General features: G+C 31.4%; 1 protein-coding gene across 4 annotated transcripts in view; it reads right to left on the bottom strand.

Annotated features, from left to right (window-relative positions):
- LOC106461577 overlaps positions 1–16,401 on the bottom strand; it is a 54,414-nt gene that overhangs the window by 25,232 nt on the left and 12,781 nt on the right. For 2 of the 4 annotated variants that reach the window (XM_022388580.1, XM_013921418.2), the window contains exons 2-6: positions 16,122–16,185; positions 15,186–15,294; positions 10,966–11,045; positions 9,740–9,993; positions 7,098–7,334 (exon numbers count right to left, since the gene is read on the bottom strand). In XM_022388580.1, coding sequence (XP_022244288.1) covers positions 7,098–7,334; positions 9,740–9,993; positions 10,966–11,045; positions 15,186–15,263 — 649 coding nt within the window. In that variant the 5' untranslated portion in view covers positions 15,264–15,294; positions 16,122–16,185. Of the gene's footprint in view, positions 1–7,097; positions 7,335–9,739; positions 9,994–10,965; positions 11,046–15,185; positions 15,295–16,117; positions 16,186–16,401 lie in introns of all 4 variants that reach the window. The other 2 variants (XM_022388579.1, XM_013921417.2) reach the window with 2 other exon arrangements.

Below are 16,401 nucleotides of genomic sequence, written 5' to 3'. Positions count from 1 at the left end.
CCCGACTTGTGCTGACAACTACAAGAATAGCATGTTTAAAAATACTGCAAATGGTCGGTCGACCTGTCATCTCTCTTTTTTTGGAAGCCATCTTTATCAAAACACATAAACTTGTCCTTTGCCCCCAGAAAGAATTCCTATACAATCTATACATTCTTCTGTAGGTCTGTGGCATTTCCTGATTGGCTAAAGGACACGGCAACACGGCAATCAGTGATTGCTTTACCGGCTTACATTGATCTGACTCATTTTATAAGCTGTACTAATTCATATAGATCATTTTCCAGATGGTTCTGCTATGATTAGTGTCTAGCAAAAAGCTACAGCAGATATTTCTTTTGCAACATCTCAACCAACAATTGATCCAGTTATCAATGCTATTTTCAAGTTTTGAACAACTCTACTTTCCAGATCTACATGAGCCAATGTTTCCATTTATGAACATTACATTTTAAGATCTGTGCAAGAACTTGGCTAACAGATGTTTCCATATATCAAAGCTATCTTCAAGTTTTGTACAACAAAAAACCTTTTCAAATCAGCATTGAGCAAACAAGATGAATGAAGAAAACCAGTAGGTAAGACAAGTAAAGGATGGGCAGATGCTGAACATATAAAATGAATATGGAGTATAATATCTCAGAATGAAACAAAAAAGCAACTAAAAAAATGTGAATATAGCATCATGGATACCCCACATGATGCTAAATATACAGGAGTAGCCCCCAAAAAAAGGACCAGTGGAGAGAATGAACTAATCATAAGACCCTATTAACAGTAAATGATAAACAAACAGCAGTGTCCACCCTAGAAGTCACATGTAGAGGGAACTAACTGACGATGAAAAACACCCCATGATGGAGGGAAAAAGGAGGAGGTATCCAATGAAAATCCCTAAATATAAGTGGAACACTAAAGAAAGGATGTGGAAGGTAAACATTAACTGTAGGAGTGTCAATAGGGTAAAAGAAATCTAAGAAAACTAGGGAAGGAATAAAATGGATAGGATTAACAGAGATGCAAGTGACATAAAATCAGGAAGAAAAATCTGCCTGATGATAAGCTGAGGCAAAAAGAATTGAAGCCTGTATTTGGTGAGGTTTGCAAGTATCCACTCTCAAAAGAGAGACAAAAAGATCATCATGAAACAATGTCATGAGAAGGGGAATATACAGTGAAAAGTGTCCAAACAAAACCAAGATAAGCCTAGGATATTCTACAGTAGAGGCCTGGAAAGCAATTCATGATAAGGTGGAGAAAAATTGACAAAAAGCTAGATTATTTGAAAATGGTTTCAGCAATTATAGGAGAAAGGCGAGAAATATATGAAACAGGTAGGGTGGACTTCAGCCCCCTGGGGCTCTCACAAATGATATTGATGGTAAGAAGTATAAATTATAAATTAAATGAAATTAATGGTATAAACTAAAGAAAGACAAAAATTAAATAATCAATATAGTGGAAATGTTAAGAAATTGTGTAGTGAAATAAGTATATGTATGTGATGTTATGTTTTAAAGAAAATATATTTAACCTAACCTGTAAACAGAACCACAAGAAAACCGAAAATAACAATCAAACAAGATATTTTACCTAATTATTAATTACCCGGAAGTAGAACTACAAGTAAACCAAAACTATCAAACACTTGTGAAGCCTAATTAAACAGTACAGAACAAAGGATATCATTAAGCACTAAAATAAAAACTTAACCAAACAATAAGTATGTACAATATTGGGAGTAGTTTGTGTGGACCCTGGCTCAAGGATTCTGCACAAACCAAGTAAAATAGGAAGGATAAAAGGTAATGAAAATGAAATAGTCATGATTGAATAAAATTAAGGAAGTGTGTAGTAACAATAACATATGTACGGGACGTGATGTATGGAAGAAAAAACAATATAGTTAAACAAATGATTGATATACCAGTAATATGAATTACAGGTAATCCTAAAATAACAGACCATGGTAAGCCTAAGCGAATGGTAAAGGAGAAAATATACAACTAAGATTAATTGCTAACCTGAACTTGACTATGTAGATTAACCATTTTAACAAAACATATTTTCTCGAACCCAAATAACTACAGATAATAATTCTAACAATAACATTATTCAGAAACCAAAACAGTAAAAAGTCTTATCTTTCCAAAGTTGTCAGACCTTATTTCAAATGTGTGTACCCCTAAACTTGAGGTAAGGCCTGAAAAAAGTCAGTTCACTGGACAATCAATCTCCTGATGATGTAAAGCCTAAAGTCTTCCTGCAGAGTACTGCAACCTAAGGACTATGTAAATGTGCTAATAGAACATATAACAATGGTAGAAACAAATAAAAAGTTTTTGAAATGAAGTAATAAGTTCCGTAACCAGGTAGAAATATAAAATAATTCCACTTTGGAATAACTCAATAACTCAAATATCACTATTGTATAATAAAGAGAAAACTTGTTGAAAGAAATTATTTCTAAGATATGGAAAAAATTAAAATAAAACACTTGAAGAGAGCAGAAACTGAATGTTATAACACGAGTACTGCCAAACGAGAAATGACAGTTTGGTAGAATTGAATAGAGAAAGTCACATGCATCAAGAATGTGTATCTTATTGGTGAAGAGTTGTCGCATGATAATGAGACACATTAGAATCAGTCAATTCCATATGGGTGGGAGTTTCAAGGCTTGTGGCATGCAAAACAAATTTGCATATAGATCGCAGCACTGAATGGGAATAACTATTTTGGTGAGAAGAAATAATGCACCATATCAGAACTCTTACACGTGCAACTATATTATAATATGTACACAATGCTTGAGTGCTGCACAATGTACATACACACACACTGCTGACATGTATTGTCATTCATACTCTCAGTTTGTATTGACCTGGAGAAAGGCAAAGCTAGTCTTATTTTATTTATTGTTATTCTGTTTTGTACTGATCAAAACTTTAATAAAATTTTGCTTGCAGTTATCATTATTATATTTTGTTTAATTTGTGAATTTTCTCACTTTTCTCATGGTTGCTAGGCTTTCCGTATTTCCTAGTCTCGATTGGTCATATCTGTTTTAACTTTATTTTAAGCATATACGTGCATAATCAAAAGGGAAGGTGGAGGGGGGGGAATCAGATTGTAATGATTAATGATGAAAATTCAGAGTTTGATTTTGTAAATTTCATCGTTTTAGTTCCTAAAGACGTTTTATTCATAAGAAGTTGAAACAAACATATTAGTTTTTTTTGTCATAAGGATCTATACTAGAAATCAATCTCACTAAATTTTCGTCATCAGCATTTGTTTTCAGTGCGAATACCCACCCACTCATATATATGCATATCATCATTGAGCAATACAATGTGTGGTAATGTAACTAACTGAGGTGTATATACTGTATTGTGCTACCACACATAGCCATTAATGCTCAGTTGAACTCCATACAAAAATTTACTTGCATAAAGCAGCACAGAGGCACAGCTTGTCCACGATAGAAAGTTTAGTGACTAAAACAGCATGATTAGCCAATCACAAAAGCAAACTTTTCCTAATGTTTTCAACCCATTTTGGAGAATTGCACCAACATACATTTCTCTTGTATGAAGTACCACCTTATTTAAACAAAAAAAAATTGATCAAAAGATATTTTTGTGGGGGTTCAAATTTGAGTTAATAGTTAGAGAATTTACCAATAATTCTGGTTGAAAATCAAAGCCACATTACGTGTGTAGTATGAGCATGGATAAATGTACAGTAGACTCTGATGCTGTTCTGATTTAAGGTCCCTTGCTGCAAACTGTCGATGAAATTTAACCCTACGTTTTTATACTAATGGTACTACTGCACTAAATAATTTTGTATTTAATTAAATAGTGCACCAAGTAACACAGAATAATAACATACAAAAAGCAGACAATGTCCTATAACTATCACAATTTTTCTGGCTTTTTAACTTTGTGATGAACCATTAAAAATTCAGCTAAGCTCATCGAAGTGTTCCTTATAAGAATGTTGCTTGAACTCAAAGCGAAAGAAACAATTTTCTGTACATAAAACAATGTAATATAATATGTCACTTGACAGATTAAAACTTTGGCTTTCAGTTGGTTATAAATAATATAGTATTAAACATCAGAGAGAACTAATGACACTTTCTGAAAAATAGGATGTGACAGGTGGGTATGGCAAGAGGGGTCTGAATTTATATTTTATTTGTCTTTAGCTAAACAAGATTGAAGGATATGAAAATTATGCTTTGCCAGAGTGATGGCAATATTATAATGAGTAATTTACATTAAATCTTGTACTTCTTGAAGAGATGGTAAATAAATTAGAGAAGAGAAGATGCCTAGAGAAAAAAATGTCACAATTCTTGTACTATGGGAAATTCAGGATTTTTTTTTAACATTGCCTTATAAAATCAATGAACTTAAAATTTATATACTATTAAAATTTGGATTATTAGCTATATTTTTTGTATTCCATGATACAAAAGCAGTTTAATTAAATTCTGGCATGGGCAGAAAAAGATGCCCATAGCAAAAGAGTTAATTTAATTTCATTGTTTTATTGCACTCTGAACCGTGTTTAACTACTAAACTAGTGTAACAAAGCAATAAGTCACCTGGCAAGAGCACAGTACAAGTTATGGTAAACAATGTATTGAATAAAATCATACATGAGCTGCTTATGTAACTTTCTTGCAGAGAAGTTAATTTTTCTCATTTAAGTTTTCTTATCTAAGCTAATAAGTTTCTAATTCTTATGTTTTAGTTACTTTTATAAGAATAAATAAACATTACCCTTGAAAACAAGAAATTCAGAACTTATGTGTCAGGTCTTGCACTTAACCATCGATGTCTCATACAAACTTAACCCTACTTTGTGGAAGGATCGTTTATACTATGTATTTTTTAAAATTCAAATATGCAATCTTTAGCACAAAAAAAATAGCATGCCCTAAAATTATTATAATTTAACTGGTATTCTAACTAAGATACAAGTGGGTTAAAATAATTCCTTTTCCTGGTCAAGGTGATCTTGGCAGTAGCCACAATGAAACTATAGGCTAAATAATTAAAAAACTGTTGCCAGAAAGAGTTACCCTTAAAAAAAATTCAGTAAGTTAAAATCTTCTCTTCCTATTGGTTATAAATAATCCAATAGCAAACATCATACAGAATTATCAATATTTTTTGAACGATAAGATTTGATAGGAGAGTGTGGCATATGGGTATGACTGACTTTCTGTTTCACAAGTGAAATTTTTTAAATAAAAAATTAGAAAATAGGAATGGGAGAACCAGAAAGTAAGGAAACAAGGTAGGAATAAGTAGGATAACATTACAACGCTTGGTGGTTTTTGACACGGTGCAACCTCAATGTGGGTGTGGCCACTGTTCCACTTTTTGCAACTTGGTAATTTAAAAAAAAAATTTTACCATGTGTGTAATGTTCAATGTCAAAAAATTCAATTTTTAAAAAAATGATTATTTTATACAAAATTCTATAAAAATGAGATTGTTTCCAGTCTCCAAATTACTAAAATACAATAACTTACTGTAAAGGATAAAAAGTGGTAAAAAACACGATGAGACTGGAAAACAATCTCGTACAATCTACATGTTTTGACGTGAACTAGTGCATCATCCTCATGATTGTAATGTTTTGCAAAAATAACACTTATTTATAGAATTATCACCAATTTACATATTAAAGAATTTCACGCCATCTACTGACAACATTTCCATCAAGTCCATCATCCTTATTCAATAATTTAAATTTACTTTTTTTACATTTAATTATCTCAATAGATTTACATATATTCATATCAATTAAATTTCCAGGTGGTGCTAAAATAACTATTGTTTCACATTGAATTGTGTGATTAGTTTCACTAACATGTTCTGTTAAAGGTGAAATAGTAATATTATTTTTAACATTTCTTTTGTGTCCATTCATACTGAATTTTCAATTTCTTTTAGTTTGTCCTATATAAACTTTTTACATTCACATAATATTTTATATATATATCAAATTTTCCCACCAAATCAGTTTTATCTTTAGTTGTATTAAGAATTTGGCTGACTTTATTTATCGGTTTGTATATCGGAAAAATATTTATTTGTTTCTTAATTTTTTTCATTATTTGACAAGATAAACCAGGTATATATGATAGCACTAAACATTCTTTCTTACTTTTTATCAGCAAATGGTTTTAACTTAATATTTTTATCCCCGTTTTTTAGTTTTTTTTACAGTTCAGTCAACAACATCTGGATTAAAACCTCTTTACACTGCTACGTGCTTAATTAGCAATAACTCATTATTGATATCATCCTGTTTACAACATTACAAGATTGGTAATAAATTCAGACCTACTGTAGCCAATATTAAAAGTTCAACTTATAATGTAGCAAAATTTATATTTAAAAAATTCTCATTTTTACGGGATAAAAATAAATACACAGTTAAGAATTTGTTTGAATTTGTGGAAAGAATTGATGTGTCAATGTTCACCAAAATACCTGTGAAAAAAAAAAGCTATTGAATGTTTTGAGAAAAAACTGAAAGAAAATAATAATTCAGTCTTAGAAATAATGGATATGATTAACCTGGAAGAAGTATGTGTTTAAAACTCAGTTTTTCAAATTAATAACAAAGTTTATAAACAAAACGAAGGTTTAGATATGGGTTCTCCTTTACCTTCGTTATTGTGTGATTTATTTATGGACAGTTCTGAAAGTGAAGCACTAGAAAAAGCAGATAAAAAAGGAGAGAAAAAGTTAAACAAGTATAAATAGCTTCTAACACTGAGAGCTGTTAACATGACAACCTTGGTTCATTTCAATCATAACGTATACATTTGTTTAAAATTCTGATACTTATTTTATATCATAAATAATTTTGGTATATATATATATCTCCCCCCAATTTATAATGCCTGCTAAAACCTCTTCCTGGAACTAAATCTTGCTTCTTCTTAAAAATATTAAACTATATAAATGTAAGGTTTACATGAAAATAACTTAAAATTAGACTACTAATGAACTGTTTCAATTCCCAAAATACAATTAAAAAATACAGCATTAAACATTTATTACCAAGATAATTTCCAACACCAAGTCCAATTACTGTAGTCATAGCAAAAACAGCCACCATACTTAGAGTAAAATTTAGTCGAATTTTAGGTGTATTAACATAGCAACGGTGAGATGGTCTGAGATCAACATTATAAGACGGTCCTTCTGGAATTTTAGAAACTGAAGAAGTATCGGACAGATCTTCATTGTGTTCTTTCTTGCTCTTTTCAACTTTTGGAAGACTAAACTTGGAAGATTCTAAGATAAGAAATGAGTATTTTAGCTATTGAAGACCAATAGTAAGTCTTAAAATAAATTTGTATAAAAAACTTAATATGTATAAAACTTATACTGTAGCTTTATCAAGCATATATTAGATGGCTTTATGGTTAAAAATTAAATTTTCATACAAAAAAAGAGCAGAGTTTGAGAACAGTCAATGGGCAATCAATTGCTATTTATTCTAAAAAAATAAAAATGGGAGAAATCAAACATCCTTACAAACTCAATTCAACAAAACATGAGAACACATTAAAACACAACCATTTAGGTAGGCAATCAAGTAAATGTCAATATTTAGTTCTGTTTTTAGAAGGTAATTAACCCGATGACTACCAGTTACTAACTCTCTGAGTAGCCAATGCAAGTCTTGCTATATTTCATTCCAACAATAAAACTAGTGGATGAAATTGTTTGAAACTTCATAAGAGCTTTCAAAAATGCACATAGTTTAAGAATCATAAAGCCTGTTACTTTTGATAAATTTAGTTTTGTTTGCATTACGATCTTTCATATCTTGGAAAATTACATTAGGAAATGGTATTTATAAGAAATGATTACGATATTTATATTTGTTCCAGATTTGAACTTGTTACTTTTTATGTTTTAGTACATTATTTTGAAATCCCTAAAACCTTTTTATCATCGATAAAATGCAAATTTTGTCTATTTTTAATATTCATGTTCTCTCCTTATGGTTTCAAGTAATATACAAGACCAAAAAATAATATTTGTAAGTATACCTAAACATTAAACGAGTATTTTTATTTTTAACTAGGATTTCATGTTTATATATGTACATAAAAAAACATTTTAATTTTGTTTCATAAATGTATTTTTATTTCAAGTTTATGTTTCATTGCAGCCGTACTTTTGTTTATTGCACCGAATAAATCATGAGGTTAGCACATTCCTCTCATTATAAGCAAGATTTATGTTGGAATTTGAAACTTAAGCTCTTCAGTGTATTGAGACCCCAACTGTGAGAATGTCATAGCTTCCCTGTATTTTTGAGACAAATGTATTTAGCCTGTTTCACAGCCAACATATGGGTTTTATTGCTGTCACTTGTACACTGAGTTTAAACCATTTGCAAAATATCAGAATAAACTTTATGTATATCAGTTAGACTGTTTTAATTCTAAAGCAACAACTACAGGAGCGTGGGTCTTACTACAAAGTAAAGATAATACGAAGGAAAAATATAAACTCTTTATGTGGTACAAATCATACAATTTTATCATTCTAAATACTGAATCATATTATTATTACTATGAACTAAATATAAAATTGTGCTAAATTATTGAACTTAAAACTAATAATTTAAAGGCAAAAGAATATAGAAAATCACACTCTTTCAGTTCAAAGTGCTAAGCCTAGGTCACGTAAAGACCTTGCACTCACCACTCAATAGCTCTTAACCATAACATTTGTGGATCAACTACTTCCTAAAAATATATCTATTTTGAGTTAATTTTTCAATATAATGATTAATATAAATACATATACGATACACCATGACTTAAGCTACTATATCAAAATAATAAAAGTCACATACATTCCATGCAGTTTTTTCCAGAAGCAAATTTTCTAAAGCTTATAAAAAAAGTACTATTGACCAATACTAAATACAACATCTACATAAAATGGCTGTTATTATAATAAGCACCACCCACATTCATAATGTAAAATCCAGAGAACAATGTTTCATCACATGCTTTGCTTATCATTCTATGATTTGTCAAATGTGAAATACAGCGAATGGATGAACATTGTACTGAAATTGACACCTTCAACTAGGATTGGCTAAAAGTTTTACAACTGAGGTTTAACACGCCCAGACGCTGTTTTATAAAGAAAATAGACTGGAAAAAAAGTTTAGATACCAATCATAAATGGCAGGACCAGTGCTAAAGAGCAAGTAAAATTTTTTTTTAAATTTTCTTCTTAGAGGTGGCTTATTTATAGTCTCAAACGTATTTTGGGACTTTTTTTATTGAATTTCTCTTTAAACTTCATTAACTATTACAATTTTGTACAAACAATTGAATGTTATGCTACTATTTACAAAAATAAAACCTGAAATCCAATAAAAGATAAGTTCTCTATAATTTTTTCAATTCAGAAATGTGATTTTGTCCTCACAATAGGACAAAATGGCCAAGGTAAGTAATGGGTTAACCAATTAAAAATCCTGGTGTATTTACCAATTTAAAATGTAGCATGCTATATAACCCTGTAATAGAAAATGTTATAAGTACCGTATCTACTTCTTTGACAGGAGAGTTAGTACTTTAAATAGCAAATATAAATAAAATATTATGTTTGATAATAAACTGTTTATCATTCTTACTTATATTTCAAAATAATGACATTTACACTACCTGAAGAAGTTAACAAATCAAAAACTGACAGATGTGAATTAACAGATGCCATTTTCTCCCCCAGTTCATCCTCCTCTGCACCAAGAACATCGATGTCACTTGAATCTCTACTAGATCCATCTTCCAAAACATGAATATTATTGACATCTGGTGAAATTTTTGAAATTTCTTCCTCAAGATACCCATGGCCATCCTCTACACTTCCTTCAGTTTTATTTTCATCAGCAACTGTTTGTGGATGGTTCTGTTTAGGACTGAAAAAATATATTAAAAAATGAATACAATTATTAGGAATTGCACATATTATTTACACTGGCATGATTTTCTCAAACATTTTAACATATTGAAATCTCAAACTCATTAATTTACAATAACTGTTTGCAACTACATATAAATTCTGCTAACTGATAACTAATACCAAGTACATTCCATCCATTGTAATACAACAATAATAATTGTATTCTTTTCTGCATTACTACAGTTGTAAAAATAGTTGTAAATAAAACATAACCATAATACAATATTATGAAGGTGCCTTTCAATTTAACAATGATAACCAACAACTTAAAAAAATTAACTCAAAATGAGAAGACACAGTTAAAGTTTTGACAGTTTATCAATTGATGGACTACTTTCAGTCTGTTGAAGCCTTAATTTATGGATTAACAGTGTGCCTTTTCTACTGTGTGAACAAGTCTAGTATAACAGATCCCATTATCCTAAGAAAATGAAGCTATTTAATCAGTTGAGGTACTGCTGCAAATCTAAGAAATTAGATGTATAAATAAATTCAGAAGCTCCATAGGAAAGTACAAATCAATACTGTTGCTAACACTAAGAAGTTAGAGTAAAATTTTAACTTACAATTTATATAGGCCTAGTTTATTTGTTTTAAACTAAATTACTAAATGATATTGTTAGGTTTAAGCTTTATGACATACTTCATGTTTTGGCTTATTTAAGTTTATTTATAAAACTATAGTTACAAAGAACTCAATTTCAGTGTAAAAAAATGCACTGAAACTTGTGTATAAAGTAATCAATTTACATTTTCAGAGACGTCCAGTGAACTATCCAGATTGATTTTAGCAGGTGATAATAGATTATTGTCATGAATTAAAATTGAGGCTATATAATCTTAGATGTGAAAGGCTGTAAGATGAACTTTTCAAATGACATTTATATAACTTCTGTCAAAACCCAATTTACCAGAACATTAAACTTACCTGCAACTATCAAAAGCTTTTGTGTACATTGATGTGAAGGCAGTGGAAGATGTCACTGCAAAACCTTCCTCCTTATTACCCTATAAGAAGTATATACTAAATTGTTGGAACCCAGTTTTCTAAAAGGTTTATTACACCTACAGCTATCTTTTTTTCTTCTCTTTTTCTTTTATATAAACATGATTTTAGTATACAAAAACCTATCATCATCTTGTAATAAATAAAACTACACCTTTAAACATTTTTAAAAAGATTTGCCAAAAATTTGCTTTGAGTGAATGTGATTACAGAAATATTAACAAAAGAAAAATGTAGGAAAAAAAAAGACTTTAGATTAGATGAAAACTTAAATCAATATTAATGGTAAACTAATAGAAAAGTTAAAACTTATATGAGGTTGTAAATATAGTGATGTAATAATAACATTTTTTAAACAAGAAACAAATTTTTCAGAAATTCACTTGAAAAAGGCATTCAATTTCACCATACTATTAGCAATGTTGTGCATGGTTTCCATAGTAACATCATAAATACATACTTGTCCAAGAAAGAGGTTTGAAATAACAGCCCCCACTTGCAGGGGCAGGATTGCAAACACAACGTTACAATCTTGCAGATACAGCACATCAATACGGAGCTACATATTCTTCCTAAAAGTATCCTAAAGGTACAGGAAGAATTTTGGATTATGGAAAATGAAAAAAAGGGCAAAAATTGGGAATGAAGAGAAAAAAGGGTGGCACAGAAAAATAAATGGATATTAAATAATTGGTTTTGTCACTAAAGCCATGCCACTATGGTATTGTTGTCAACCAATCAAACACAGTGAAAACTTAGGGAAGAATATTAGAAGCCTTAACTGAAGGTATGAGAAACTTCTGATTTTTTTAAGAATATTTACCTCGTATCAGTATACATGTGTGTACATTATCAAAAAAGGAAAAGCTGGTATATCATACATATTCATTGTTTAGTGATTTCTATAACAAGTATGTTTAACTTAAAGTTTTCTATCTATGCTCTTGTACATTTATAAAAGCATATTCATAATAACATTTAAAAAATATCCAATAAATATATAGATATATATATTTATTTATGTAATTTGATTCAATAAGTAGTCAATTGAAATCATCTACATTTACTTACTTATTCATTAATTGCATACTGTGTAAAACTAGACTGATGTTTATTCTTTCATTTATCGTTTCAATTGTCCTTATCAGGAATTCAGAACTATTCATCCATTGGCTTCTGTTGCTCTTATTTCAGCTTTCTGATGTCTATTCCTCTATACCAAATTACACTATACTTATCTGAAAATGTATTTTAGACAGATATTCGCCTTTCCACAGAACAGATAGCTATTACTCATGCCACTGCCTAAAAGCCTTTGTGCATGTGTCAAGTTTTTGAACAAAACTCCCACTCCTACATGTAATAATATGTACTGCACCAGTGTATGATGTAATCAAAGTCAGACTATAACCCTCCACCAATAGGCGAGTGACATATTCTCTATGGCAGTACTTCCCTTTAGCACACTGTACATACAAAAAGCTCATTCTTGACTAAGCAAAACAAACACGCTGGAAGTTGGGTGAAAGAGTGAATGTTTCTGTGGAGAAGTAAGTATTTATCTGACATATATTTTAAGGTAAGGAAAATCTTAACTTTTAAAAATGCTACTCACCTATCCATAGAACTGAGTATCAGAATCCTATTCTGAAAAGGAGAGAATAGCAGAGATAAGGAAATTTAAAAAATGAGCTTCTTCCTAAGCATATGGTGAAGAAATGGAAAAATTCAAGGAGTGTGTCATCCATTAAGGAGGAGAACTAGAAGGAGCATCACTTGGTGAAAAACCATATCCACCTCATTCAAGGGATATTCTTTGCCAGATAAAAGTGATAGTGCAAAAGGTATTGTCAAAAGAATCTCAATGTATGGTGATTAAGAGGGGAGAACGTAAAGGCTACTCAATCAGCTTGTATATCTCAGAGGATCAGCTACGGCAGTAAATCAAGCTGTAGAGTATGCAAGAAATACATACATGAAGTACCAACCAGAACCAACTGCACTAGAAGTGAATTAGAGGAAGAATTTGCATAGGGAGAACACTGGAAAGGTGCATCGACTAAAATGGAATTTTCTTTCACCCCTTAAGGTTCCACACCGATAGACTGTGCAATGGGTTATAGACAAAAATGGATCACCAAGTGCAGGAACCATATCCGGTTGTTTTTTCCCTTTTTGAAGAAGTACAACTTAGAAGGTAAAATACATAAACTGTCAAAGCAGTCTTATGGAAGCCCCATCTCAACAGCAGGCACTGATTATGGGCAGATGGGATTAATACATTCTGTTATTCCCTAGTCAATTTCAGGAGAGAGAAAGTGTGATTTCCTTGTGAGGCAACACAGGCCAAATGGTGGGTTTCATTGTCTCTGATATATATTATGTTGTTTTTTTGTAGATTGAGGTGTTTTTTTTTTTGTGGAATCTGTGAGAAAAACAAAATTAACAAAATACCTCTTTAGACCCTCCATGAAGATTGGAGAACAGAGACTAGAGGGATACAAAACTGAAATATGATTCAAGTAATATGACAAAATGATGTCTGGGATCATTTACATCCATGCCTGCAATTTCTCATCAAAAGAATGTTGATATCCAGATTCATGAGATGCCATCAAATGACAAACTTTATAGGATTAACAGATAAGCCAGATAAGTTGTTTAACCAAAAGAGTAAAAGTAAAATGAGATAAGTCATAAAAAAAAGAGCATTCCCATTGCTAAAAAAAATATATGTTGATTATCATGAAATGGAGCAGTGAAATGCCCCAAGACAAAGAGAGGTGATTGGTAACTGAATGATTATACAGAGAAGAAAGGGAAGGGAGTGTGTCTGGAGAAAACTTCCAATTATCCTCCTGAGCATCCAAAATCTAGAAGAAATGAAGGAAACATCAAAGGCAGAGATATCATATCAGTGTCTTTTCAAGCAAGGAGAAAAAATACATCATAAGAGAAATATGGTACAGGGAACTGGTGGCTAAAGGACTGAATACAGGACATATTAGGAGCCCTTAAAACTAAAATAAGGTTACAGTCCAGAAAACAACCAGATGAGCAGACTACTGATCATAAGGTTTGGAATAGGTTCATAAGAAATGGAGAAAGAATAGCCAGAGATAAGATAGAAGGTTGTCACTAAAGCCTTAGTGCAACCAGAAATTGAAGAAACAGATAGATTACCATTGAAAGCTAAGTAAAAAAAACTGATAAACCATCCACCTGCAGAGATAAATTTCAAGGCTAGATAACTGAAAAGAACAAGTAAGAAAACCTGCCTGTCTCAGGGTGAGAAAAGATTCCATTGTGAACTTGGAGAGTGTGATGAAGCAATTGAGGCGAGATACATCGATGTCCAGCCACCAATCCCTGGTTTTTTTGGAGATAATGAAAAGACTGAAATAAAAAAAACAGAAGGATGGTGAAGTGGTTCAACTGCCTGCTGCAAAAGTAATTTTCGAACAGTTTCCGACAGACACTGGCAGGAGAGGGATCTCAAGGAGGAGGGCAGGAAATGGTACAAGGAGAAACAGGAGGTGGGGAAAGAAACTGGAAAATGAATCCTTCCAACAGAACCCGTATCACCCATTGACGAAGGGATGCCAGTGAGAAAGAAACTAATAGCCGAGCTCCCACCGGACCTCAACCCGCAGGGTTATGTAAAAAAACAATGTAGCACTTATCATTTGATGACCTGTAATTTCATATTTGCTTGTATATTTGTCTACCGATTTTAGTTTAGCAGTTTCATTGCAACAGGTTCATTTTATATAATGTTCAGTGCTATGATGTTTTATATATCAAATATACTTTCTCATAAAAAACAAAAGGGAATCCTCAGTAGGCACAGCACTTTTAGGCAGAATTAGGGTAAATTAATCTAGAAAACCTTTTTTTCCCTCATCAGAATCTTTACCACCCTGCCCTCAAATTGAAATTATTTAGGGGGATTAATCTAAGAGACCTTGAAAATGGTCAAATACAACAATTGAAAGGGTTTGACCTCCTGTGTTCATAACTGTAAGTAAATCAAAAATCAGTCAAGAAATGGAGATATGAGCCAAAAGTTTGTACTTAAAAAAAAAAACAACTAAGAGCAATTCTACGAGCCCCTTTGCCACATCTAAAACTATTACACTTACCTCTGGTTTATCTTCCCAACTTAAGAGCAACCATTCACTGGTGATATCAGAATCACTACTGTCTTTTTCCATGTTCATTAGCTTCAGAAGCACTATTGTTCACTGACTTCTGATTAAAAAAACAAAGAATTCAAACTTGAAAGGGAAAAGCATAATTCTGTTGCATAACATATACAATGGGTTCAGCATTTAAAAAAATAAAGATCTGAAAACACTTGTTCTTAATCATTTGTGATAGGCCTAGATTTATTACAAAAAAAACCTTACTGAGACATATACACAATTGAAGATGATCCCTTAAATAGAATATTATTGAATGACTAGAACTGCATGTCTAGCATGTGAGAGCTACATCACGTCTTTGAACATGTGCCTGTCAGTAGTGGATACAGGAGTGTTGTTCCCGGGAGTTCAAACCTCACCATTTTTGATGCGATTTGCCCTCAATATGTAATGTATTTTTCATTGTTTTTGGATTTTCTAAAATCTGAGAAAATAATCCTTATTAAAATTTAAAAACAAATCATTATATAAATTTCATTACATATTTTCCATTTGCAAGGAAATCCTACACCTAAAGGAGATTTAAATTGACTATAGAGGTACTGCAAGCTTTAATCCCCATAACTCAAAAGTATCAGGAAAATCATTCACCCTCATTACATGCTCTGCTCTCTTTTGTATGATCACATTTTTAAATTGACGGGAAACCAGAACCCATTACAATGTTGAATACACTTATGAACAGACACAGAGTTGTCTACTGTCCATTTGAATGGACAGATTCCTCAAAACTGTCTATTTTTAAAAATGCCTGTGCATGATTTTTTTTCATTTGTTTATTAATATTATAAGTATAAGAACAAGTCATTTACTGTTAGCAGGTAAACTTGTTGCTTTACAAAGTAAAATTTAGTACACTAATGCATTACCTACATGGATATGGCCTTGCAAGGGGTCAGATGTTGTACTCATATTCAGGGTACAAGCCACGACCTTCCTGTAGTAAAACATAATATTTTACTGTACTACAATATTAACAGCCATAAATAAAGAAGTCCTAAAGTATCTGATTGTTCCCGGTACATACAAGAATAGACCTAAATACCAATAAAAAAAATTCAAGCAAGATTGTAAAATTCACAACGGACAAAGAGTGAAAAGAGAGAGATATTAGGTTAATGGACAAATGAAAAATTTTCATGGACAGGTACTT

Source organism: Limulus polyphemus, unplaced genomic scaffold (assembly GCF_000517525.1).
Source record: "Limulus polyphemus unplaced genomic scaffold, Limulus_polyphemus-2.1.2 Scaffold990, whole genome shotgun sequence".
Classification (NCBI taxonomy): Eukaryota; Metazoa; Arthropoda; class Merostomata; order Xiphosura; family Limulidae; genus Limulus; species Limulus polyphemus.
The sequence above is the reverse complement of the archived record's forward strand: the minus strand, read 5'-3'. Positions and strand labels throughout refer to the sequence as shown.